The 25,405-nt window shown below is 40.7% G+C and overlaps 1 protein-coding gene across 1 annotated transcript in view; it reads left to right on the top strand.

Annotated features, from left to right (window-relative positions):
• Positions 1-25,405, top strand: part of OPN3 (opsin 3) — a 47,055-nt gene that overhangs the window by 14,865 nt on the left and 6,785 nt on the right. Inside the window, exon 2 of the mRNA XM_025360063.1 lies at positions 20,876-21,195. Coding sequence (XP_025215848.1) covers positions 20,876-21,195 — 320 coding nt within the window. The remainder of the gene's footprint in view (positions 1-20,875; positions 21,196-25,405) is intronic.

The following is a 25,405-nucleotide window of genomic DNA, read 5'->3' as shown; positions in this document are numbered from 1 at the left end:
ATTATTAGTACAGATCATTAGTTTTAGGGTAAGTCTATATGAGTCAATAAAGCTACTTAAAAATAGTGCACATTTAAATATAAGAGGTTCCATCTAAATGATTTTGCTAATTTTCTTCCATTAAGGCAGTGATTCTCATACGAGAGTGTTTGGCCTTTTATTGGCAAAGTCTGGAGACATTCTGGTTTTCATGTCTGGGAATCAGATGCTACTGGCATTTAGTGGGTAGAGGGCAGGGGTGTTGTTCAACATTCTGCAATGTGCAGGTCAGCTCCCTCATAACAAAGAACTATCCAGCCCCAAATATCGATAAGTGCCAAGTTGAGAAAAACTGCACTAGAGCAAGTGTTGATTATTCATAAGGAGTCTGCTTTCCTCCTTAGGTTTTCTGACCCCTATCAGTGCTTCTTCAACAGGGTCATTGTTGATGGAAACTGCTGTCTTTGCTGCTCCCATATAGGTCCCCCAGGTCCCCACTCCCTTCCCTCACCAATGCACAGTGGCTTCCTTCTGGTGGTTTATTATAACACAGATTCCAAAACAAAAGTCAGAGAATTAGAGAATATTTTTCATCCTGCCCCAGTTTGGTATAGGTTAGAAATTTGCAAATTTTGGTATTTTTAAAATACTTTTATCCAGAAATACAGTTCCTCTGCAAGGCAATTATATTAGTAGAAATGAGAAGCAATCTTTCTATGCATGGCAACTACCTCAAAATCAATGTAAAAACATTTTAGCATACTGTTTTTGGAAGGTGTGCTATTCACCTGACAGACTATTGGCATATTAATCAAATTACACGTATATAACAATATTATGGCTTCAGGGAAGCCTATTCAAGACTAAACAAACCATCCATAATTGTACACACATTTGCACTCACTGGTAGTTCACCAAGCAATGAGATAGGCAGCAGCTTGGCATTTTGTAGATGGGTATTAACTATAGAAAATACTTAATTGCAATGGAATGAGTCAGTATGCTTAACGCAGGTAAGAACTTTAACTAGACACTGCCAAGTGAAGCATAGGGTTCAATACAATGTAATATTTGTTGAGCAAGAACCATGTCCCAGTTTCTGTGCTAGACTCTGGGATACAGAGATGAAATTGTAACTAACACTTAGCACTAACTGGATGCCAAGTACTGTTCTCCTTGGTTGCTATATTTATTTTATGTTATCCTCATGAAAACCCAGTTGGGTAGGTATTTTATTATCCCCATTTTGCAGACGGGTAAACAATGTGAAGACCAAGAGCTTGACCAAGATCACACAGCTGGTAAGTGGTAGAAGTGGGCTTCAAACCCAGGCAGTTTGATTCCATCACCCCTAAGCTTAGTGCACATGCTATACTGAGATGTGATGTGGTGCCTTTGGAGGTGTCTGGTGAAGTCCAGGAACACTAGTAACTGTTTATGTGCCAGGAACTGTGCTGATTTCTTCACACATTTTGTCTCCATTTTTAAAGCAACTCTGTGAGGTAGGTATTAACGTTTCCATATGTAGATGAGAAATAAGGCTCAGTAACTCTCTGAAAGTCAGAATCTGTGAGTACTGAAACGCTCAAGCTATTGGGCCTGACATTGATGCACAATTAACCACTATATTAATCAGGCTGTGATCATTTCTACAGTATATAAACAGAGTAGTCCTACTAGGAAAATCTAGGAATGCTTCAAAAAAGAAAAGGTGTTTCTGCTTAGCCCTGGTGGTTGAGAAGGATTTCCGTGGGCTGATACGAGGAACAACACTCCGTGTAGGAAGAATAGCAGAAACAGGCATGGAGGCATTGAGGACACAGTCTGCATGGCAGGAGCATGGAGTGCCGGACCTGGCATGGGGAGGCACGACAGGTGGAAGAGGGTCCACAGTGTCGGGAGCGTGGAGTGCCTGGCCTGGCGTGGAGAGGTAGGACGGATCGAAGAGGGTCCACAGTGTCTGTAACCTTGAATAACTTGCTAAGATTTGAGGACTTTTATTCAGTGGATGAGGTACTATGGAAGGTTTTTCTTGATAAGACATGTTTCAAAGGTTAGCCTGGTGACAGGGGAGAGGAGGCTGGGAGAAAGGTGTGGATACTGGAGGCAAGTGACTGGCAACGAGGAAGAATGTAATAAGGCCTGGAGAGGGCAGAACGAAGGGAATGAAAGAGGCAGAGAACAATTTAAAGACAGAAATACAGGATCTAGAAAATGTCTACAAGTTAGGTAGAGAGGGAAAGGAATCGAGAATGTCTAAAATTTCAGCTTTGGTATCTGAATGTATGTAATTCGTTTAACTGGAAACAGGGTTTGAGGAAAAGCAAATGGATTAGTTTTGGTCATACAGGGTCATCAGTAGATAGCTCTGGATGATCTTGGAGGGCTTTGTATGCCATTCTAAGGAATTCTGACTACTATATCCTAGTGGAGAAGCACCTAATGGTATTAAATAAGGAAACAGATTGCATTTGCTTTTCTTTGTGTCTGTATGGAAGACGAATCAAGGAGAGGCAAGAATGGAGAAGGGTGATCAGACAGAAGGCTATTAAAATAGTTTGGCAAGAGATGGTGAGAGTCTGAATTAGGGCAATAGTAGTCAGGACAGCAAAGGACAGATTTGAGAACTGTTGAGATAAATTAGCCTGACTTAGTGATTGACTGAATGGGAGTACTGCAAAAATGGAAGAGAAATCAGAAGAAAATTAATAGCTGTGGACTTGGTAATGCAAACATGGTACCCTGTCTGATTTGGCATAGTAACTCCCACCCCTGGATTAGTCCTGAGCCATAAAGATTGTCTTTTTTTTTTTTTTTTTTTTAAGATTTCTAGGTATAGACATAAAAAAAAAGTCCTCCTGGGCTTCTGAAAGCTCAGGGATTTGAGTCAGAGTGTGCCAGTACTTTGATTGCCAGGGAGTCTGTCCAAATACAAAGAAACTAAGCCAGTGATGGGAGGAGAGAGCCAAAGCCCTGATGGCATTGCTTCAGGCCCCCAGATGATGCGGCCCACATATTTCTGTACTGGACACTATGCTTAAAGCCAGTGCCACTTTGGACTTGCCAGTTACATAAGATTACCCACTTACTTGCTCCTTAAAGGGAAAAAGCATGCGGTATGGAAATAGCAGATGATGCAGAAGAGAGAAGTGTTATAGAAGCCAAGAGGAATTTCAGCAAGAGCGTGGGCCAAAGTGTTAACATTGCAAAGAGACTGGGTAAAACCAAAGTTTTAGCAGTTGATTTATCAATTGATGAAATTCTAGAACAATGGTTTTAAACTGAAGACTGCTAATGAATTGAATGGGCACCTCTTTAAAATGCGGATCACCAGGCCGCACTCCTGCATTGTGGGTCAGTAGGTACACAGAAGACTATCGTAACCGATTCCTGAGTGGGTAGTGGGTTGTCATGCATTGTGACATAAATAAGAGGGAATCAAACAAGTATCAGATGATATGGTAACGAGATTTAATTTCTCTTCTGGTGAGTATTTTGGCAAGTTACATGAAAGCATTAAAATTTTTCACACCTTCTTACCTAACAATTATATTGTCAAGAATTTAACCTAGGGAGATAATCATGAATGCATATAAATATATAGCTACACTGATTATAATGTCCATAGCTAACACTTAGTGTTAGGTACTGTGATAAGAGCTTTATGCATATTAATGAACTCTTTATTTTTCTCTCAACTCGGTGAGGTAGATAGATATATCAGCACTCCATTTTACATTTAGAAAATTAAAGCACCAGGAGATTAACTTGTTCAAGGTGACACAAAAAGTGGAGGATATGGAACCTAAACCCAGTGCCCTTGATCACTATGTCTCACTCTGTCTTCCCACAGCACTGTTAGAGGAGTGAAACATTGAAAGAAATTCAAAAGTCCTCAGTTTGAAGCCTGAGAGAGAGCACATATTCCAGAAATCAACATACCACCAAGCAAATCATTCAGGACCTACACGCTGGAAACACTCTTTACCCTGCTTCTCCCCAGAAGATGATCAGAACTGACCCCGTAGTACCTCACATTCTTGCGAAAATCAGTTGATGCCAGAAGGGAAAACCTCTCCAGTTGGCCATGCCTGGGCTCACATCTCTTTATGACCCATTATATTTATTGATCTGTTCCAATCCTGAGCTTCCAATGTACACCCCCTGGATCCTCCCTTCATGAGCAGTACACTCCCCTATAACTTCCACATCTTTGCACATTTCTCTACCTCCTTACTTTAACTTAACCCTGGCTGCCCCCAAGAACCCTACTTTCCCACCTCTCCCAGCTGTGTTTTCCTTAACACCAGGTATGCCCCAGGGCCAGGTAGTGGAATAGGTGACTCATTAAGTATCACTGCTGCTTTTGAAGCATTACTCCCTCATTCTATAAAACCCTCTGCTTCATCAACACTCTCCCAACGTGAGGTTGCAAAATTGAACTCACATTTGTCACAGATGTGCAGGGAGTATAAAACTTTAGCTGTCACCTCTCGTTCACAGCCTTAACTCTCCTTTCTGGATCATTCCCATCAGTTGACAAACCAAGCCACCATCCCCAGTTGTCCCTTGACTTACAACTATTCTTTCTTCAAAGAGCCAGTCTTCTGATTGTCTACTACTTGCACCTCCATATCCTCAGTGAATTTTATTTTGTAATTTTCTTAAAAGCTTTTAAATACAGAAAAATACAAAGAATAATACAGTAAGAGTCCATGTATCTTCTACCCATTGAGCAAAGACTAATATTTCTGTATTTGTTTTAATCTAAAGAATTAAAATATTGCAGATAAAATTCACACCTATGTATTTCCTCCGTTCCGTTTTACCTCCTTCCTCCCAGAGGTCACCAACATGAATTTAAGGTGAATCCAAGCAATGCTTCCATCCTTTTGTTCATGGTTTATTTACACATTTCTCCCGTTTGATGGAGGTCCATTTCCTGTTTTTCAGTATAATATAATGCTTCAGAGTATATATTTATACACATTTCTTCCTGCCCAATGCACAGAGTTTCTCTAGGGCCATGCTGTCTGATATGATGACTACTAGTCACATGTGTCTCTTGAGCTCTTGAAATGTAGCTAGTTTATACTGAGATGTAAGTGTAACATTCATTAGATTTCCAAGACTTTGTATGAGAAAAATATAAAATATCTCAATAATTTTGTATTGATTACAAATTGAAATATTTTGCATATGTTAGTGTCTTAGTTCGAGCTGCTATAACAAAATACTGTAAAGTAGGTGGCTTATAAACACAGAAATTCGTATTTCACAGTTCTGGAGGTTGGAAGTCTGAGATCAGAGTACCAGCATGGTTGGGTTCTGGTGAGGGCTCTCTTCCAGGTTAGTGTGCTTGCTTGTGTTATCCTCACATGGCAGAAAGAGAACTAGAGTCAGCTCTCCGGCCTCTTATAAGAGCACTAATCCCATTCACAAGGGCTCTGCCTTCATGGCCTGATTAATTACCTTCCAAAGATGTCAACTCATGCCATCACTTGGGGGGTTAGGATTTCAGCACATGCATTTGGGGGGACACAAACATCCAGTCCATACCAGTTGGGTACAATAAAATATGTTATTAAAGTTAATTGTATCTGTTTCTTTTTGCCTTTTAAAAAGTTAAATAATGTTTATGGCTGACATTATATTTCTACTGAACAATGCTGCTCTAGGGTTTATAATTAAACCTGAAACTGCTAGGCATGTACATGCTGGGCAAATTTTCAGATTATTTTCAACTTCCCTTAGTCCCACCCCTTTATTTAACACCTCCACCCCCCCCACCCCCCCCCACCCCCGTAGTTCCCCAGTACTTGGTGAACTTTGCTCTGTCTGGGCTCCTCTGGCACTTAACATCTGTATGTCTCGTTTGGCATTTCAAATACGCAATTTCGTATTTTAGTTTGTTCTTTCATATTGCATTTTCCCCTTTACATCAAGGACCATATTTTATGACTTTGCTTCTCCAGAACTAAGCTCAGGGCCCTATACGTTAGAGCCACTCAAATATTTAAAGAAGATTTAGACACACCGGCCTGGTGACTGTCTGCTGTTAGACTGTGATTTGTCCTGGAACAATTTTATCTGGTTTACTTAGAATATGCCGCAAGTTTCTTGTACATCCAGGCTTCTGCTCTCCATAGTGTGAGAGAATTCCCTAGGAAGTAACATCAGTCTGTTTCATGATGAAGCTGCCCATGTCTCCCCAACAAGCTTCTCACTTCCTGATGGGTTCTGGAGTCTAGGGAACTGGCGAAGCCAGGGTGAACCTCAAGGGTGTTTAGTTCAATTTTTAAGAGCTTTTCATATGACATCACTTTCAGCCATTTTATGATATGCTGTGCCAGGTTCTATAAAATATGGCATTATTATAGTTTATTGGACTATAAGAAGCAGCAGAATTGCAAAAGACAGGGAGATAGGTAAAGAGGAATAAAAGCTAGAAATGAGTAAAGTACAAAAATCAGAGCTGCCTATATAAACTAGAAAAGATGCCCTTTCCTCAGGGCTGGCTCAGCCTGGTACCTGGACATCCGTACTGACCCTCTCAACTAGGGAGCCTTGTGCATAGCATTGCTTTTGGTGTCCTGTGCACTACTGTTTTGTGAAATGTTAATGCAAATGAATAGTTCAGTTCTTCTGTTGGGGCAATTTCCAAATTCCTAATATGCAGCCACTGAGCAGCAGATAGGGACAAAGGCAAGCAAATTTTAGAGCCCGGTATGAAACAATCAGAAGGTTTATCCTGAAAGTTCTCAAGTTCCAAAGGATGAAGGAGTGTTGATATAGAAAGATCTCTGAAGAATGAAGGATTTCACACATAAAAGGCACCATAGCACTGAATTGTAAGTATGTACTGTTTCCTTGCCTGGAGTGATCCTCATTTATATCTGAAATATATGTATATAAACTAGTCTGTCCACTGGAGGCTTGAGGTATATCTCTTTATTCTCTGTTTCTTAAAGATGTAGAAGGATTCTTAGATAAGATGAAATAAGCAAAAATAAATAAATACAAAAGTGGGTATGCAAAAAAATACGATACAATGAGCAAAGAAGAAAGCCTTAAACTGCTGAAACCCTAGCATACACGTGAAAGTCTTCTCATTGAAGAGAACTATTCCATAGAACGTTAAAGTCCTTAAATATATTCTGAATTCTGTGCTGCTGCCTGGACAGAGACAGAATGATGGTGGTGTTGCTTTGCTGAAAACGATGGTCAGCATGGACCAGAAATGGGCTGGCTGCAGAATCTGTCGGAGATGGGAGAGAGGGGCACCCCTCTGCCATGCACCTCTTGGTGTGGGATTGAGACTGAAGGATTCAGAGGCATCTGGAGTGGTTTCTTGTGCTCCTGCACCAGTGATGGGAATTGAGGAGAACCTGGGGAATGAGCGAATAGTCAGAGAGATTATATTAAAGGAAATCTGATTTTAATCTTGACCCATTGTTTTGAAAGTCAGAATCATCAATGTTAACTTTTAAACATACAGATATTCAGGTTCTGACCCAGGCCTACTAGATCAAGTATTTTCAAGGGCAGAGCCTTGGAATCAGCATTTTAAACAGTCTCCTCAGGAGTTTTGTGTATAGCTATTTCAAAAGCTGGCGTTCGGAAACAGCATTCTTAGGAAGGGAAAGAGACATGCTGCTCTGATCCAGAAGGTGTTAAATTGAACATCAAAGAGGAGAGAGAAGTTCATGTTAACCCCAATTTGACAGTGTGGAAGAGAAGCTTGAAACAGTAGAATGTGAATGGGTCTGGGAACTAGCCTTGTTCTAACACCTACTTTGTGGTCTTGGGGAAAATATCTCGTATTGTGAAGTTTCCTTCTCCCACCTTCATAATTTTTTTAAAATTTTTTTTTAGTTCTTCGTTACGTGACATTCTCAGATCAGGATGACTAAGACTTTCAAGGAAATGAGATTTTTCTTGCCTATCCAAATTGTTCCACACTGGTCACCAATGTGGGTTTTGCTTTATACTCCAACGCCTCCACCTCACAAGTTTGTTTTAAACTTAAAGCATTTTGCCCGAGTATAGAACTGCACAGGCTATATAGCAATTATGTTTTTCCTTAGCATGGTATATATGACAAGCTGCTTCTCTCATTCTCCTCATATGGTCCTGAGAGATCATATCACATTTTCTGGTTGATTAATTACTTATACACAATTATAGTAGAGCCCGTGATATTCATTCTGGAGAGAAGAGTCACACTCGCCTCTGTGTTTCCGTACTGTCCATTTGCATCAGCAGCAGGGTAATAGAAAATGACTTAAATGGAATCAGTGTTGTTATCGCCTGCTCTAAAACCTAACCCCTGAGCTTCCTTGAGAGCTATGTAAATTATAAATGACGCAATGAAGATGTAATTCAGTGCCTGTGAGATTCCCTCATATTTTTAATTTGCTCCTTTGGGATATCGGATTTTTTTCATTCGCTGCCAGGTTCATAATCTAGGAAGGAACACCTAGAAACTAGACTCATCATTGCAGGTCACAGAGCTGTTCCACAATTTATTCATGTATTGAATGTTTCCATAGAATTAAAAAGACCTCAAGCTTCACCATTGCTGAGAAACAACTTGCTTTGTGTAATCTTTTTGGGGAAAATCCAAATAGAGCTCCACGCTCGCAGTCAGAAGATCTGGGTTCTCATTCAAACAGAACCTTCCTAGTCTTGTGACCTTAGGCTAGTCACGGATATCAGCCCCTTTTTTCACCCTCGCATCAAATGGGGACAATGAGACTTTCCTGCCTGACATGTCTGGAAAGATCTAATTAGAAAAATACATTTAAAAGTACTTTGAAAATTATAAAATATCATATGAAACAAAGTTATTATAATGTATTATCTTGATTAGAGAATAAGAGATGATCTAACAGGGTTGTCATTTGACTTTACAACACTCATAAAATGAATGTTTTATAGATTTTTTAATAGTCAAAAATTATCATGTAAGGACTGTCAAATCATGTTTTGAGTTGGAAAAGAGATCCTTTAGGTAAAATAGCAGGGAATTGGCCTCATTTTATGTTCTTCTAACCTGTGTATTGCTAGTTTCCTAAGGAAAAAAAAATTTTTCGTTGAAATGTCACTGTGGCTATTTCTAAGCAATGTTTCACCTGAGTTTGGTTAATTACGGGGATGACCATGTTTACTCCAGGATTTTTCCTTGTTATTTGGGAAGAAACATGGTCGGTCATGTGTATATAACTTTTATCAGCAACAAATACATAATAATCCCTTGTACTATTCTAGGTGCCAAAATGATGTCAAAATACAAAGACATATTTAAGTATGTCATACTTAAGTTTACAATTTAATTGGAGAGGTAAGACATGGTACACAGAATTGTACCAAAATACAGTTAAGTAGGAAATAGCAGCCATGAAGATAGTCTGTCTGTGTCGTGGATGGACAGAGTGAGGTATGCACTAAGGAAGTTATAAATGGTGAAAGAGAAGGTTGACTAGGTAGTGCAAGAAATACACAGTTTCTTAATAGCCAGCATGCTACATGAAGGGAGCTTTGCAGGTCATTATTCTAGAAAGGGCTTTGTGAAAGTAATAAGATGATTATCTTGGCACACGTTCCCCACATATAAAGCCTAAGGCAAAGCATATATGCTACTGATTTATTGGGGAGCATAATCCCAGGGAATCAAGACTAAGGGAATAGAGGAAGAGGCAGGGAAGGGAGGAGGCCAAATCAGAGAGAGGATGCACCACTGAGCTGACCACAGAGGGTCACTGGGTTTTGCAGGACGTCTTCAGAGAAACTACCTGATACTAATGCAGCTTGAAACAACCCACGGGATGAGAGGAGCGTGCAAGCAATCTAATCTCTGGCTTCTTCCTGTCTCCTGACCATTGGTCCAGCTCTGCTCCATGAGGTGTTAATGTCCCTTTGCTTCTAGGTTGGATCAGCCAGCTTCAGGCAGCCAGCCAGTAGGGAAGCCAGATTCTCTGTGGGTCCAGTGCAGCGAGGCACTATTTGCATGTAGGTATGCATTGGTGGTGACAGTGGCAGCAGCTGAAGCTTTGTAACTATAGTCACAGAGCCACCGCTGCTGGGAAGCAAGGCAAATAGGGCCCACAGTTGGGAGTGGGAGCTTGTGAGTGGGGTCACGGAGATCTGGGATGGCACATAAATAGAGTCCAGTCAATGATTAATCTGGTATGTGGTTCCCAGGAGGATGACAAAGGCTGCACAAACAAAAGAAATTTAGTCACAGATGGGTGACAGCAATCATTTGTGGAATATGAACCTGCACTAGAATAGTGGGAATGGTATGAGGCACAGAAATGAATTTAGAAATGTTTCCCAAGAAAGGTTTTCTGTTGGTTTTAAAAGCACATACGAGATAGGGGAGAGAGGAATGGGAAGACTAAGCAAAGCAATGTGTTCCTAAAGCGGATCAGAGTCTGATGCAGTTTTCTTGAGCATACTGTGGTGGGTTATCATAAAACCTAGATTGCTGTGTTCGCGAAATAATTTTAAGTGTTGGAAACAAAGTGTATGCCTCCCATTTTATCTGTGGTACCACAACTTCACACTTTTATTCTATGAGTGCAGTTGATTTAGGAATAGAATTTAGAATTCTCAGTTCCTGTTAAGTGCTTTCATCCAACTGGTGTGTGTGTGTGTGTGTGTGTGTGTGTGTGTGTGTGTGTGTGTGTGTTTTAGACTTTGGCCTCATTGTGCTTATGTTTGTGATTCTTCTGAACCTGAATTAATTCCACAGATAAGTTACTGTATATTCAAACTGTTTTTTCCCACTCAGCCCATAGAGTCTGGTCATAATGGATATTTCTTGGGTCTCTTAGTGTAATAATGATCTTTTTTTTCATTGTTAACCATCTTGTTCCATATCTTTTCCTGCCGCACAGAGACGTAAGTGTGGAAAGAGTTCTAATGAGGTCCTATTCCAAGATAGGGTACTCCTTTTCCTTGGTTACGGTATGTGAAGTTTAGGCAGTTACTGGGAGGAAACAAACACCTAAAACTTTGTCAAATCAGAGGCAAGTCAAAGAGTCTAAGGCTAGGATATCTGTCCAAATGGGACTATAGGCAGAAAATAAGCCAAGTTTGAAGCCAGAATGGTCAGAGGACAAGGGGAACTGATATTAAAAGAACCAAAGATAACAGAGGGAAGATAAGCCCAGAATGATTTCCAAGTCACTGCACAGGTGCCCAGTGTAGCCTAGGAGAAGATGCTCATGGCGAAAAAAGTCCGTATGCTTTAACAACTACATCAACTATTTGCCCCTGTGTCCCCTATTAGAAAAAAAAAAGTCACTAAGTTTAATAGAAAAAAAGATTCAACGCATGTGAAATACCGTTGAAGGATAGCATGACTGACCACAACGGAAACAACAGTGCAGCATTGTAAACTGTGAGCAGCTAGCCACAGACCACAGCATGCGGCCTGCCTCATTCAATCGTTCTCTTCTGGTAGTCACTGGCCCTCTCTTAAGGGGGCTCTCAGTTTTAAACGCACTGCAAGCATTTGGATAGTTATGACACGTAATAGTCAGAAATAAATTTCTGTATAAGTTAATTACCTGAAATCATAATTTTTTTTAAATTTTGAGGTGGAGTTTCACCCTGTCACCCAGGCTGGAGTGCACTGGCATGATCTCGGCTGACTGCAACCTCCACCTCATGCGTTCCAGCGATTCTTCTGCTTCAGCCTCCCAAGTAGCTGGGACTACAGGTGCACACTACCAAGCCCGGCTAATTTTTGCATTTTTATGTAGAAACAGGGTTTCACCATGTTGGCCAGGCTGGTCTCAAACTCCTGACCTTAGGTGATCTGCCTGCCTTGGCCTCCCAAAGTGCTGGGATTACAGGCATGAGCCACCACACTGGGCCTGAAATCATAGTTTTTTAACCCATGGAAAGGGTTTGAACTTTGATGTTGTGCTGGGTTTCCTTTGGAACTGAGTCATTGTGCACTAAACATGAAGACTACTGAACATGAAAAATTTAATAGACATCTAGTAAATGCCTAAAAACATATATAATAAAAACCAACCATCATTTTGGTTGTTGTAGCAAACTGCTTTTATTGGTCAAATGGAAAGCACTCATTCTGACAGCTGAGAGATATTATTCAAATGAAGGTAGTCTTTCATTTTCTCTAAAATTCTTCAATTTAAGAATATTGAGTTTAAAAAATGACTTCGTTTGATATCAAAGGTGGACATGGTTACAGAACATATGTAGCAGATAATGGATTAAATATGCTTTCTGTAGAGACTCTACATCACTAATATAAAATTTTTGATAATTCTCAAAAGAGAATTAGAAAACAAGTATAGCACAGCATGGACTTTGGAAGCAGACTGTGTGATTCGAGTCTTGGCTCTTTTATTTTTTAGCTTGTGACCTTGGCAGATGACTAAACCATTTTTGCCTCAGTTTCTTCATCTGTAAAATGGGAATTGTAATTATAATTTCTACATGTCTCACAGAGTTGTTATGAAGATTAAATGAGATAACACAGGCAAACTACTTAGAACAGTCCCTGACTCATAGTAAGTACTCTCTATAAGTGTTAGTGGACTGAAATTACTATTGTCAATTAAATAAAAAGGAGGAGGGAAACTTTCTCAACAAATAAGCACTATAAACAAGATTTCAAAGAAGAATTGGTTACTTGCTTAAAAGAACAAGCTTTTTCAGGCATACTAAATTTACCGGTTTTCTTTAATATTGTTCAAATATGAGTAGATATTATAGGATCAACAGGATGGTATGCCAGCTACATGGTAACAGCCATGATTGAGTGGGTGCTGAGTGAGAAGATGGGAGGAGACCCTGAAATTCATCTCCCTGGGGGGTTCTGGGCTGGGATTTTTAAGGGGACCATGAGGAGAAAGGGGATGGGAAATTGGGGTCATTGATTGGTTGGGGTACATGGGGATGAAATCATCAGGATGTGGAAACTGCATGCTTTGGTGAGTCAGCTTCTCGTGGGATCCTTCAGGCAAGCTGATGTCAGTAGTTTCACTGGTACGTAGGACCTGAAAGAATATCTCAAACAGAAAACTTAACATTATATAATGTTCAAGCTGTTATCTATAGAGCAGTTAAGGGGAATTATAATTTTGTCACAGGGTCTACGTGATTCTGGGACAAGAGACAAACAACTATAAGGAAGCAGGTCAGAGAGCAAGCTGGCCTCATAATCCAGGGAGAATGTACCGCAGGCTTGGTTTATTTTACATTCCCCTTGTCCCTTTTTCCTTGATTAATTTTATAAAGCTTCTAGGGATGGTTTCATAAAGACCACTACTTAGTAAAGTAGCATCTTTATTAAGCAATCTTCATAGAGTTTTGTTTCCATTACTATCTGTGAACAAAAATAGTTAAACTGCATCTTTTAAAATTGCTATAAATCGATATATTTTTGAATGAGCAAAATTTTCATTAATTTGAGAAAAAAGTATGCACTTAGTTTGGAAGATTTTACTGTGTGCTCATCCACCCTGCCAGCTCTCAAGACCACAAGACAGGTGTTTACAATTGCCCCATTTTATAGGTAGAGAATCTGAAATACAGTCCATCCAGATACTCTTCAAAATGATCCAGAGAATCTATGATGACGTAAGTTATCCCCTAATCATCTTCACTTCCAAATTTACTTCTCTCTTATTTCTTTTCTAAGTCAATGCAACATCATCTATTAATTATAACAAACCAGTAACCCAACACTTCCTTTGATTCTTCTTCATTCATTCCCACAGCCAACAAAGATTAACTTCCTTAAATATGGTGGACCTTCCTCGTCTCTCCTTCCCTAGTGCCAGTGCATCGGTTTCCTTCCTTATCACAGTAACCATATTTCTCCACTAGGTTTCCCTAGAACCAGGCTTGGCGCACAATCCGTTTTCCTCATTGCAGTCCAAGGGAACTTCCCATGAGAAAAATCTCCAAAAGCAAAATCAAAAGACAATAAAATTCTCTAGAATTGTACAGCGATGGAAGTGAATAAAAATGACTTAATGGCTCCTCAGAGCCCTCGGGACACATTCCAAGCTCCACGCATGGCATTTAAGGGTTTTCCTAGGAGAGTCCTTAGTCTTTTCATTCTCTGTTTAGAATTCCGTCCTACCATTTGGAATTATTTGCAGGCACCCAAATGGTGCAAGCTCTGTCAGGTCTCCATGTATTTACATAAGCTGTTTTCTCTTCCTGGAATAGGATAAGAGGATTGGCTGCCTCTTCCCCATCAATTTTTTTTTTTTTTTTTTTTACCTCGTTGAAGTGTGCTTAATATCTAAGACTTACTCAGTTGGTACCTGCTTCCCACAGAAAATCTCCTGAGTTGGGTATTCCTCCTCCCACTATAGGCAGAGTTTCTCCTTCCACCACTTTCTCTGGATTGTGTGCTCCTTGAAGGCATAAGTTTTGTTATATTAAACTTTTTAATCTAACAGATAAGGATTAACAAGTCTGGGTCATGGCCTTTTTTGAAGCACGCTCTTCTGTTTAGTGTGAACTTGCTTACCCCAGTCTAGATACTTGAACTATAAATAAGCTATTCAATGTGGCCATCTAGTGACCAAAGTGAGAAAATAACTATATTATTGGGTAGTTGTACATTGATAGACACACCTTGTATTAATATTTAAGCTCCAGAGTCCTGTCCACTCCCATGCCTTCCACCCACTTTCTACTACTTAAAGCAATTTTGCTCCCAGATATTCAACTATTCAGTAGTAATAATAATACCTTATGCATTACCACTTTACTAAACATATTTATATTCTCATTTAATACACGCCCACACCCACATGATGAGACAGCATTTTGGTACTATTATCCCTATTTTACTGGTGAGAAAATTGAGATTCCAGGACATTAATTAATTTTCCCATGGTCACATAGTAATTGTGTGAAAAAAAAATGAAACTGATCTGAAGTCAGATGACTTATTCATTAGGTAATATGGAGAAAACTGGAATTGAATACAGGACTGCTGGCCTCAAACACATTTCTCTATTATTGAATTTATCACATTGTTTTATAGTAGTTTAGTTCTCTGTTTATAATTCATCATTTTTTCTTATTGCCTAGCACAGTGCCTGACACACAGTATGTGTATGATATGTGTTTTTTGATAAATATTGCAAATGAGTGTATAATCATTAAGTTATATCGGAAAGAACTATTTGACTCAAACTGAAGCACAGAGTAGACATGTAAATATATTTTTTCACTTCTATGCTTTCACACATATTGTATCCTTGGCCTTGAAATATCCTCACTCTTGTCAACTTGATAAAATACTCCCATTCATCAATTCAAATGTTGCTTTCCCTTAAAACCTTCGCCAGTGGTTCCCCAGGCAGAGATAAGTACTTCCTACATTGCATTCTCCAGATCCCCAACACAGCTTTGGTAACTTTCATCACATTCCTGTAATTATTTGCTTACACATCTGTCTTCTCCAGACTGAGATCTTTGGCAGCAATTCAGGCAGAAGGAATGGCGGTATCAAAGCTGCCAGCTGAGTGAACATGCCGGGCAGTTTGCAGCCTGGGCGTGGTGTGTTTCCCGATGCAGCAAGCTTAGGCAAAGCCTAATGATATGCCAATGAGATTTGATTTTACAGACTGCTGTCTTCAAAACCGCTGGGGGTACATAAGCCCTTTCCAATGGTTCCAACTTTGAAAAGTTTGTATTACACAATTCTTTAAACTTAAGACAAAAAATGTAGATGTCACAGTTTAAATATGGTTGTATACATGGTTTTTCAAAATTCTGTTAGGGAAAACAGTAAGAAAAAGATGGAAGATCCCTGCTGTGGACCATGGATAGCCACGGAAGGCAGATTCAGCTTTGCGCCATCCCCTGTAGTGACTGACCTTCCCACCTCTTGGTCCAGGCTCCACAACCAGAGTCCAAGGCACTCTTGCAATAATTCAAGGAGGCTTCAGTTTTAGAAATGCCCATTTCATTCCTTTCTGTTCCTTAACACCTATTCCATCTTTTAGGACCCAAGTTAAGCTTTATCTCTGAATGAAGCCAGTAGTCCACTGGGATTTTACTTTTTCTGGTTTGTTTTTGCACCATAACTTTGACATATGATCACGTATCATCTTACATTGTTCTCAATGTTGTGTGTGATATAAAAATACAGTATTGCAGTCTTCTTGAGAGTAAGGACCACGCGTATCTGGTTTCTCCAAAAGACCTACTCAGCACAGTGACGAGCACATACCTGATCAATCTGCAGCTTTGCAGTGAAGGCACAGACATCACTTCACCACTGGTAGAATTTGTGGAGAGGTAGAAGTCACCCTCTAGTGGCAGCAGGTGGTATTAAGACAAAATCGCGGGATTTGGAGTAAGTCTTGGGTTCTCAAAACTGTCTCCACCACTTGTTGGTGTAGACATCAATTACTTAACCCTTGGAGCCACAGACCTTCTTTCCAAAAGAGTGCATATCATATGTGGAGTGATGATCATGGGAGCTGGTGCATAACTGGCACCTAGTTTGCAGCACTCATCATTCCCATTGCTTTTCAATGTTCACGGAAATGGATGCACCATTTGAAGTTAGAATTTGGTTGTCTTCCTCATATCTGCTCATATACCATGTAGTTTTTATTTCCATTGATAAGGCTTAACCTCAGTTAAAGGTCTAAAGTAATTGTAAAACAGTCCTTTCATTCTCATCCTCCTGGGAGAGTGTTGTGGGAATCAAATAGAATACAGCAATTAATTCCAACTCAAGACCAAAATTTGTTAGTAAATAAAGCATTGGTGGGAGAAGAGCTGCATATTTTGCAAGGAAGATGTAGATTAGATCATTTCAGTTGGGTGACCCTCGAAGACTAAGTCAGTCTGACTGACGCTGCCACTCAGTGATATGCTCGTGCTATCAGGGAAGACTTAGGAAATACAAAGTTTGCTAGGTCTGTACAAACATGTCATGGTGCATAACGACTGAAATCAGGCACCTGAAAGTCATTGTGCTTGCTAAGACACAGGCATGGTCAAAAACTGTATTAGTAAATGTTAAAGTCTCTTTGACCAACATAACCAGCAGGAAAATGTTACTAAGCTCTTGCACCCTGACTTGTCACAAGGCTGGGGTTTTTCGTACTTCAGCTCTGAGTGCAGTGGGTCTTTTCCTGACACCCTGCCAGTACCAGCTGCGTCCCTTTCTGTGTCCTTCCCACCATGCCTCACGTTATTCTCTATTCCTGCACTCTCTGTTCTTCATAGCACTGCCCGGATTTGCTTGTTTGATTTGTTTTTCTATTGTCTCTCTTACCCACTGGACCTTAAGGCCGTGAGGGTTGGTTTCACTCACGTCTTTATGTGTATTTTCTAGCACAGTGACTGAAACATCACAAGCAATAAGTAATGACTAAATGAATGAATGAATATATGAACATGGTATACTCATACCAGTTTATTTTACCAGCTTATTGCTTTCACCATAAGAACTCATTTATTCCTCTCTAAGGTACATTGAAACTTACTAATTTACAACAGTGTAATTATTTTTACTGAGTTTTCTTGCCTATAAAAGAGTAAATCATATTCAGTGTAAATTAACTAAAAGTTGAAGGCCAAACTATGTTTTAACACATAAAGGCAGTTATAAAAGTAAATACCATTATACTTAATAAGAAAGTTTGTAAACTACATAAAACCAACAGTATTTCATTAGCATCAACTTATGTCATTATCTTTAGGTTTTTAGATATTTTTCTAGGAATAATATCAGGTAAATAAATGATAATATCACTTTTTAGATAAGAATTTAATAAGATAAAAATAGACTTCTGACTATGAAAGTCATCCACCTTGATACTCTCATTGCCCCAATAACCACTACTGTGATTTGAATTTAAATCCATTATTTGCTATTATATTGTTACTTTCTTTTCTTTTCTTCCCTTTTTTTCTCCTTCCTTCCTTCCTCCCTCCCTCCCTTCATCCCTTCCTTCCTTCCTTCCTTTGATGGAGTCTTGCTCCATCACCCAGGCTGGAGTGCAGTGGCACAATATCGGCTCACTGCAACCTCCGTCTCCGAGGTTCAAGCAATTCTCCTGTCTCAGCCTCCGAGTAGCTGGGATTACAGATGCATGCCACCGTGCCTGTCTAAGTTTTGTATTTTTAGTAGAGATGGGTTTTCACCACGTTGGCCAGGCTGGTCTTGAACTCCTGACCTCAGGTGGTCTGCCCGCCTCAGCCTCCCAAAGTGTTGGGATTACAGGTGTGAGCCACCACACTCAGCCTTATACCATTACTCTCTGAAGTATTTTCTTCCACTCTATTCCAAAACCCAATCTTTTTCCGATTGCTTGAGTATGTAGTAAATATTCACTTATTTATTCAGTGAACATTTATTGGATGCCATGAATATGAGACACTGGGAATCATACTGCTCCACACCCTCCAAATCCCACAGAAGAACAAACCCGTCATGGGATAAATGAATATTAACTATGTTATGCCAATTGCTTTCTGAGTCCAGGGCCTCTGTATTTCATACTTACATAATTGCAGACTCACTAAATGTTAAAATGTGAAGGGATTTTAAATTTTATGAAAACAAAAAGGTCTAAGAGATTGTTTGATTTGCTGAAAGTTACAGGGCTACTTCATGGGGAGCTGGGACTTGCCTCCGGGCCTCTTAACCTGTTTGCCACCCACACCCTTTTCTCCCTTCTCAGGAGACCAGTCTTATTTTCATTCTTCATTTGAACTGCTTTTCTTTCCATCTCTCTGCGTCCACTCATTAAACAAATATTTATGCTCCAGGAAGCTCACAATTTTATTGTCTTCCCCACATCTGTTCATACACCTTGTGGTTTTTACTTCAGTTCATGTAATCACTCACTGTTCCTTAGGCAGGTTAGAAACCTCCAAGTTATTTTATTTATTTATTTATTTATTTATTTATTTAGAATCAGAGTCTCACTCTTGTTGCCCTGGCTGGAGTGCTATGGCACGAACTCGGCTCACTGCAACCCCCGCCTCCCTGGTTCATACAATTTTCCTGCCTCAGCCTCCCAAGTAGCCAGGATTACAGGCTTCTGCCACCATGCCCAGCTAATATTTTGTATTTTTAGTAGAGACAGGGTTTCGCCATGTTGGCCAGGCTGGTCTTAAACTCCTGACCTCAGGTGATCCACCTGCGTCAGCCTCCCGAAGTGCTGAGATTACAGGTATGAGTCACCATGCCCAGCCAAAAACCTCAAAGTTATTTTTAACTCCTCTCTCCCTTCATGCCTCACATTCAATAAACAGACAGATTCTGTTGATACAAGTTGCTAAATGTTTCTGAAATCCAGACTTTGTTGTTCATGCCTTTTAATGTCATCCTAGTTGAGGTCCCATCATGTCTTGCCTGCGGTTGCAATAGCCTTCAAGCTGGTTTCCATGGCCTCCAATCATGTTTTAAATTCTCTACTACTGCTAGAATGAGCATCCATTTCAGAAGAAAAAGGAGGAGGAGGACAAGGGGAATTTAATTGCGTAAAAGGACAAGAGAGTAACAGATTTATAATTTATTATTTCATAGAGGAAAAGGTTAAAAAACCAAAAAAAATTAAAATAACACAAATATTAGCTAGAAATTAAAAGCCTTTGTCAATGTGACTCTAAATTTCTCTTTCCATGTCCTATGAACCCTGGTGTCTTTGAATCATTGTTTGTAGACCCCTTTGTGTCCTTTTACGTCCCCATGCCCCAGTACATCTTTCTTCACTCTTCCTGGAATGTGCTTCTGCCTTGTGCGCAAATGCTTCCCTTTCTGTGTCTCCAGTCCATTGTGTGGCAGTTGTAGCATCCACACATTGCATGGTCATTGTCAGTGTTTACACACACACGGTCCCTTCAGACATCTAGAGTTCTGTCTCTTAGTCACCGTTGGACATCCACTGCACAGTGGCTGGCACATAGTAGGTGCTTGTTAAGTGAGTATCTTACTGTCTGAAGGTGACAGAGAAATATACAAACAGTATCATTAAAGAGGACTTGTTGCAAAATAGCGGTATACGTGAAGACCATGGAAGCCCAGAAGCACCCCGACCCTTGTCAGCAATCCTTGCGTGTGAACAGTTTGTATGCTGACATCTGCTGGTAGCAGGCAGATTACGGTCATCCTCCCCATCATTTTACTGCGACGTCATTCAGTTTGCGCTTTTGCAACCCCCTTTGACTTTAAAGGCTGAGTCAGAGACAGCCAAGAGAAGGTAAACTAAAGAGACACTTGCTCTAGTGACTCTGCCTTACTCCTTCTGGGATTTCTCTTCAGGAGAAAGTTTAATGCAATAGGAGCATCTTTGGGGTGGGGCTGATTTAGGGCTTTTAATTTTTGTCTAATCTCTGTTTTAATCTGCATGGCGTTTTCCATTTTATGTTTTCTTTCTTTTCTTTTTTTTTTTTTTTTTGAGACAAGGTCTGGTGCTATCGCCCGGGCTGGTGTGCAGTGGCACGATCTCAGCTCACTGCAACCTTGACCTCTCTGGTCTCCAGCAACCCTCCAGCCTCAGCCTCCTGAGCAGCTGGGACCACAGGCGTGTGGCACCACATCTGGCTAATTTTTCTATTTTTTGTAAAGACAGGGCTTGCCGTGCTGTCCAGGCTGGTCTTGAACTCCTAGTCTCAAGAAATCCTCCCACCTCAGCCTCCCAAAGTGTTAGGATTACAGGCGTGAGCCACTGACTGCCCTTCTATGGTTCCTTTTGTGGATAGCTGTTTTCAATAGAATTTCCTTGGGACTATAAGACACTGTTAGCACTCTCTCAGTCTCAGATGCTCTGTAAGGTATTTCCGGTGGAGAATGTATCACGTCTCTTATGCCTGGTTCCCCCGGCACCATGCTATACTTTTCCACTTTCTCTTCTTGCAGGGATTGTTTCCATTGCCACCCTAACGGTGCTGGCCTATGAACGTTACATTCGCGTGGTCCATGCCAGAGTGATCAATTTTTCCTGGGCCTGGAGGGCCATTACCTACATCTGGCTCTACTCACTGGCATGGGCAGGAGCACCTCTCCTGGGCTGGAACAGGTACATCCTGGACGTACATGGACTAGGCTGCACTGTGGACTGGAAATCCAAGGATGCCAACGATTCCTCCTTTGTGCTTTTCTTATTTCTTGGCTGCTTGGTGGTGCCTCTGGGCGTCATAGCCCATTGCTATGGCCATATTCTGTATTCCATTCGAATGGTGAGTTGAAGACTACAGATGCCCCCCTCCCAAACCACATCCAGGGTAGAAAATGTTGTGTGGAAAATAATGAAAGTCTTCCTGTGTCATCAGTAGTTGCCCAGAGGTAGAGCAGTTCTAGGAGACTTCCCATTTGGTTGAATTTTATGCTATGAGTCCCTCTCTGGGAAGATCAATGCGGAATAGCATTTACTCTACATCCCTCTCTCAACCAAAAGAAGGAAAGAAAAAGCTTCTGACTGACAAAATCAGCAACCAAAAAACCCTACATTATCGAACACTCTTAAAATTTAAGAATTTAAAAAAGAGAGTTCCACACTTCCCATAACTTTGTTTATTCAAAGGTCATACGAATTTGACTAGAGAACAGCATGGATGTTTTGTTCGGCAATCCCAGCAGAGTCATAAAGGGTAAGAACTGACCACAAACAACTTCACGTTGGGTGCCAACAAGAACTTTCCAGTTTGAACTCAAACCCAGTGTGGAGCAGGCTCCATTTCCCAGTCTCTATTTTCAGCCATGGATGTTTCCTTCCCCATTCACTGATTCTTCCAACTCTGTTGTCTGCTTCCGTCTCTAGTCTCTTGCTCACTCCGCCAAACCGCTCTAACTTTCACCTGTTTTTAAAATCGGACTTAGCTACATGCATCACTTTAAATAATTTGTTTCAAATTTCTTTACATATGCCAACTTTGTTAAACACAAAATCCCTAGATCAGTTCAATCATCTATTTTCTCCATGCCTGTAGTCAAACTGCAAAGAGGAGCTGGAAAAAAAAAACAAAACACATCTGTCCACACTTAGATGTCCTCTCAGCCTTGTTCTAGCAACCTTTCTATGCCTGTGTGTGTGGTCTAGTGTCTCCACACTCTGACTATTACACAACCTCACTTCTCATTTTAATCTCTCGCCTTACTGTCTCCTCTCATTCTTAGCGAATAAGCCTGCTTCTGATTTATCAGACAAAACAAAGCCATTATCAAGGGTTCCTTTGACTCCTTACCTCTCTTTACACAAACCACTGATTCTTAGACCTCTCTCTCCAGTTACAGGGCGACAGGAGAGGTCTCCCAGGACCAACTCGATTCTGTATTCTGATTGCTCCCCCACCCCCTTCCGTGCCCCAGAGACACCTCTTAATAATTTTCTCTTTCACTTGTGTCTTCACACTCTCCCTTACCACTGGTCTTTTCCCTTTAGCATATTACCAGGCTATTTTTTTTTTTTTAATCACAATCTACTCTCAGCTCCCTCTAGCTATCACTTTATTTTTCTCCTTTTTGTCACTGCTAACTCAAAGAACCATTGGTGACTCTTGGTGCCACATTGTCACTCAGTAAGCATGCATTTACCCAATATTTATTGAGCATATAAAATGTGCCAATTTCTTACTGTTAATAGACTGAATGTTTGTGTCCCTCTCAGATTCCTATGTGGAATCTCTAACCACCAATGTGACAGTATTTGGGGATGGGGCCTTGGGAGGTAATTAGGGTCAGAGGAGGTCATGAGGATGGGGCTCTGGTCTAATGGGATTAGGGGATTAGTGTCCTTATAAGAAGAGACACCAGAGAGCTTGCTCTCTCTGTCTCTCTCTCTCTCTGTCTTTCTCTCTCTCTCTGTCTCTCTCTCTCTGTCTGTCTCTGTCTCTCTCTCTCTCTGTCTCTCTGTCTCTCTGTCTTCCCACGTGTGCATAAATAAGAGATCAGGGAAGCACACAGTGAGATAACAGCCAAGAGAGGAGGCCTCAGAATGATACCTATCCTGTCAGCTACTCTACCTGGGACTTCCCAGCCTCCAGAACTGTGAGAAATACATTTCTGTTGTAGTTTAGGGAGTTGGTAGTTTAGTAAGTTTATCTAGCACTTATTCCTCAACTTAAGGCAAACTAGTGACTCCTTCCTCTACCGCACTGCCACTAATACAGCCCTCATTTCAAGTCATTGATGAGCTCCCAGATATGTGATCTTATGGACACATTTTTATTCCTTTCTAGCATCCTCGGTGTTTGAGACTGTTGACAACTTCCTTCTTGTGATGTTCTGCTGCCATCGATTCTAGGGCGCCTTTCTCTGCTGTCTTTGTTGCTGACTCTCTGGCCCCATCTTCTTAAGTCTTCCAAGAGCTTCTCTTCTTTGGGCCTCCCCAGCATCCTATGTTTAGCTCTTGTCCCATGCTACACACTGGCCTTGAGTGGTCTTTCATACGGCCAGGATTTCTCCTTCTGACACAAGCTTGGTAACATCTCTATTTCCAGTTCAGGTCTTTCTTCCAGCCTCTAACAGATCCTGGTAGTCAATTGCCTATTGAACACCTCCACTTGGATGGTCCACAGACTCATCAAATTTAACAAATGTAAAGATTAATTTGTCGTATTTTCCCTAAAATCCTCTACTCCTCCATTTGCTTTCTCATTGAATAGTCATCATTCCTAGCTACCAAGACCAGAAATTAAGGAGTAATCTTTGACTGAGTGTCATCCATGTCTCCCCCAACACCCAATTATTGATCAGTTCTTATCCATGCCACTTAAATGTTTTTTTGTTTTGTTTTGTTTTGTTTTGAGACAAAGTTTCACTCTTATTGCCCAGGCTGGAGTGCAAGGGCAGAACCTTGGCTCACTGCAACCTCTGCCTCTCAGGTTCAAGCAATTCTCCTGCCTCAGCCTCCTGAGTAGCTGGGATTACAGGTGCCCACCACCATGCCTGGCTAATTTTTAAAATATTTTTAGTGGATGTGGGGTTTCACCATGTTGGCCAGGCTGGTTTTGAACTCCTGACCTCATGATCCGCCCGCCTTGGCCTCCCAAAGTGCTAGGATTACAGGTGTGAGTCACTGTGCCCAGCCCTATATTTTTTAGTATATACATTTTTTCCTCTCCCACTGCCACGGACTCAGTTAAAAAAAAACGTAGTTCTGCTTTTTGAAAATTTCGCTTTCCTCTATTCCATTCTTTGCACACTGCCACCAGAGTAGTTGTTCTCAAGTATTACCTTCAGAAGTTCCACTGTCTTTGTGATTAAAATAAAGCCCCTGGGTGCGGTCGGCCGGTCCTGTATGGCATCTCCTGTCTACCTGTCCAGCCTCATTTCTTGACACTCCCCTCCTCTTGCCACCTCGGGATGCGGCCAATGGTAATATTTCTTGTTTTCAGACACTGGCTTGTTATTTTACCTCTCGTCTTAGCACATTTTCTTTCTCTGGAACATTCTGTCTCTCCTTCTTACTTGACTAATTCCTCCTTCCCTCACAAGGCTAACAGCAGGATTTTGTTGCTCTAGCCCTCAGGATCCTGTGTACTACCGTATCCTCCCTGTTTACCTCCCTCATGGCTTCTACCTGCTCAGTGTGCATCACCCTCACCAAATCATGAATTCCTCAAGAGCAGAGACTGGGTCTTATGTATTTTCTCACCTGTAGTTGGTATAGTGTCTGCATGAGTAGGTGATCAGTCACTATTTTTGGAATGAGTTACAAGCAGAGGGCATAGAAAGGGGAAGGCAGGAGAAGGGGTGAAAGTGTGAAGAGATTTGACTTTAGCTGCTACCTAAACAGAGAGCTCACTGCAAGTAATTTGCCTCCGTTTCCTTATTCAGAGAGAGATGACTCATAACAACGATGGAGACATAGCTACACACTTGAGAATGAAGATTCACAGTGAAATTCTTTGAAAATCTACAGATGTCTTGGATTAATGAGTACTAGGCATCAGCCATTTATACAGCCAAAGAACACTTTAATAGAGAATTCTGAAGAATCTGTTTTAGGTGGTTCATTCTTTAGGACAAATTTGTGCCTGTGCCAATCATTTCAAAATTGCTTCATCCATAGCAATTTTGAAAACTATCCTCAAATGATTGAATAAAGAGGGTGAGGCATGAAATAGAATTTTTTATTTGGAAAATATTTAATGAGCAGAATGAAGGAATAGAAAGTAATGAAACAAAGAGGCCTGAAAGAGATAAATAAAAAATAATCATGAAAACTTCACATATATAAACCCAAATAATCTAAAACATTAGTCAAGATCTTCTCCTTCTACCAAAGAGGCACTGGGGACGTATACACCAACATTTATTTCAATTAATTTCTCCAGCGTGCATGTAATTCCAAGATGGATAAATGAGTGCTCTGCTTTGATAAATGGTGAGAGGGGATAAAGACTGACTTGCCCAGAAAATGGTACAGATAAAACTATTGGACCTAGA

This window comes from Theropithecus gelada, chromosome 1 (assembly GCF_003255815.1).
Source record: "Theropithecus gelada isolate Dixy chromosome 1, Tgel_1.0, whole genome shotgun sequence".
Classification (NCBI taxonomy): Eukaryota; Metazoa; Chordata; class Mammalia; order Primates; family Cercopithecidae; genus Theropithecus; species Theropithecus gelada.
The sequence above is the reverse complement of the archived record's forward strand: the minus strand, read 5'-3'. Positions and strand labels throughout refer to the sequence as shown.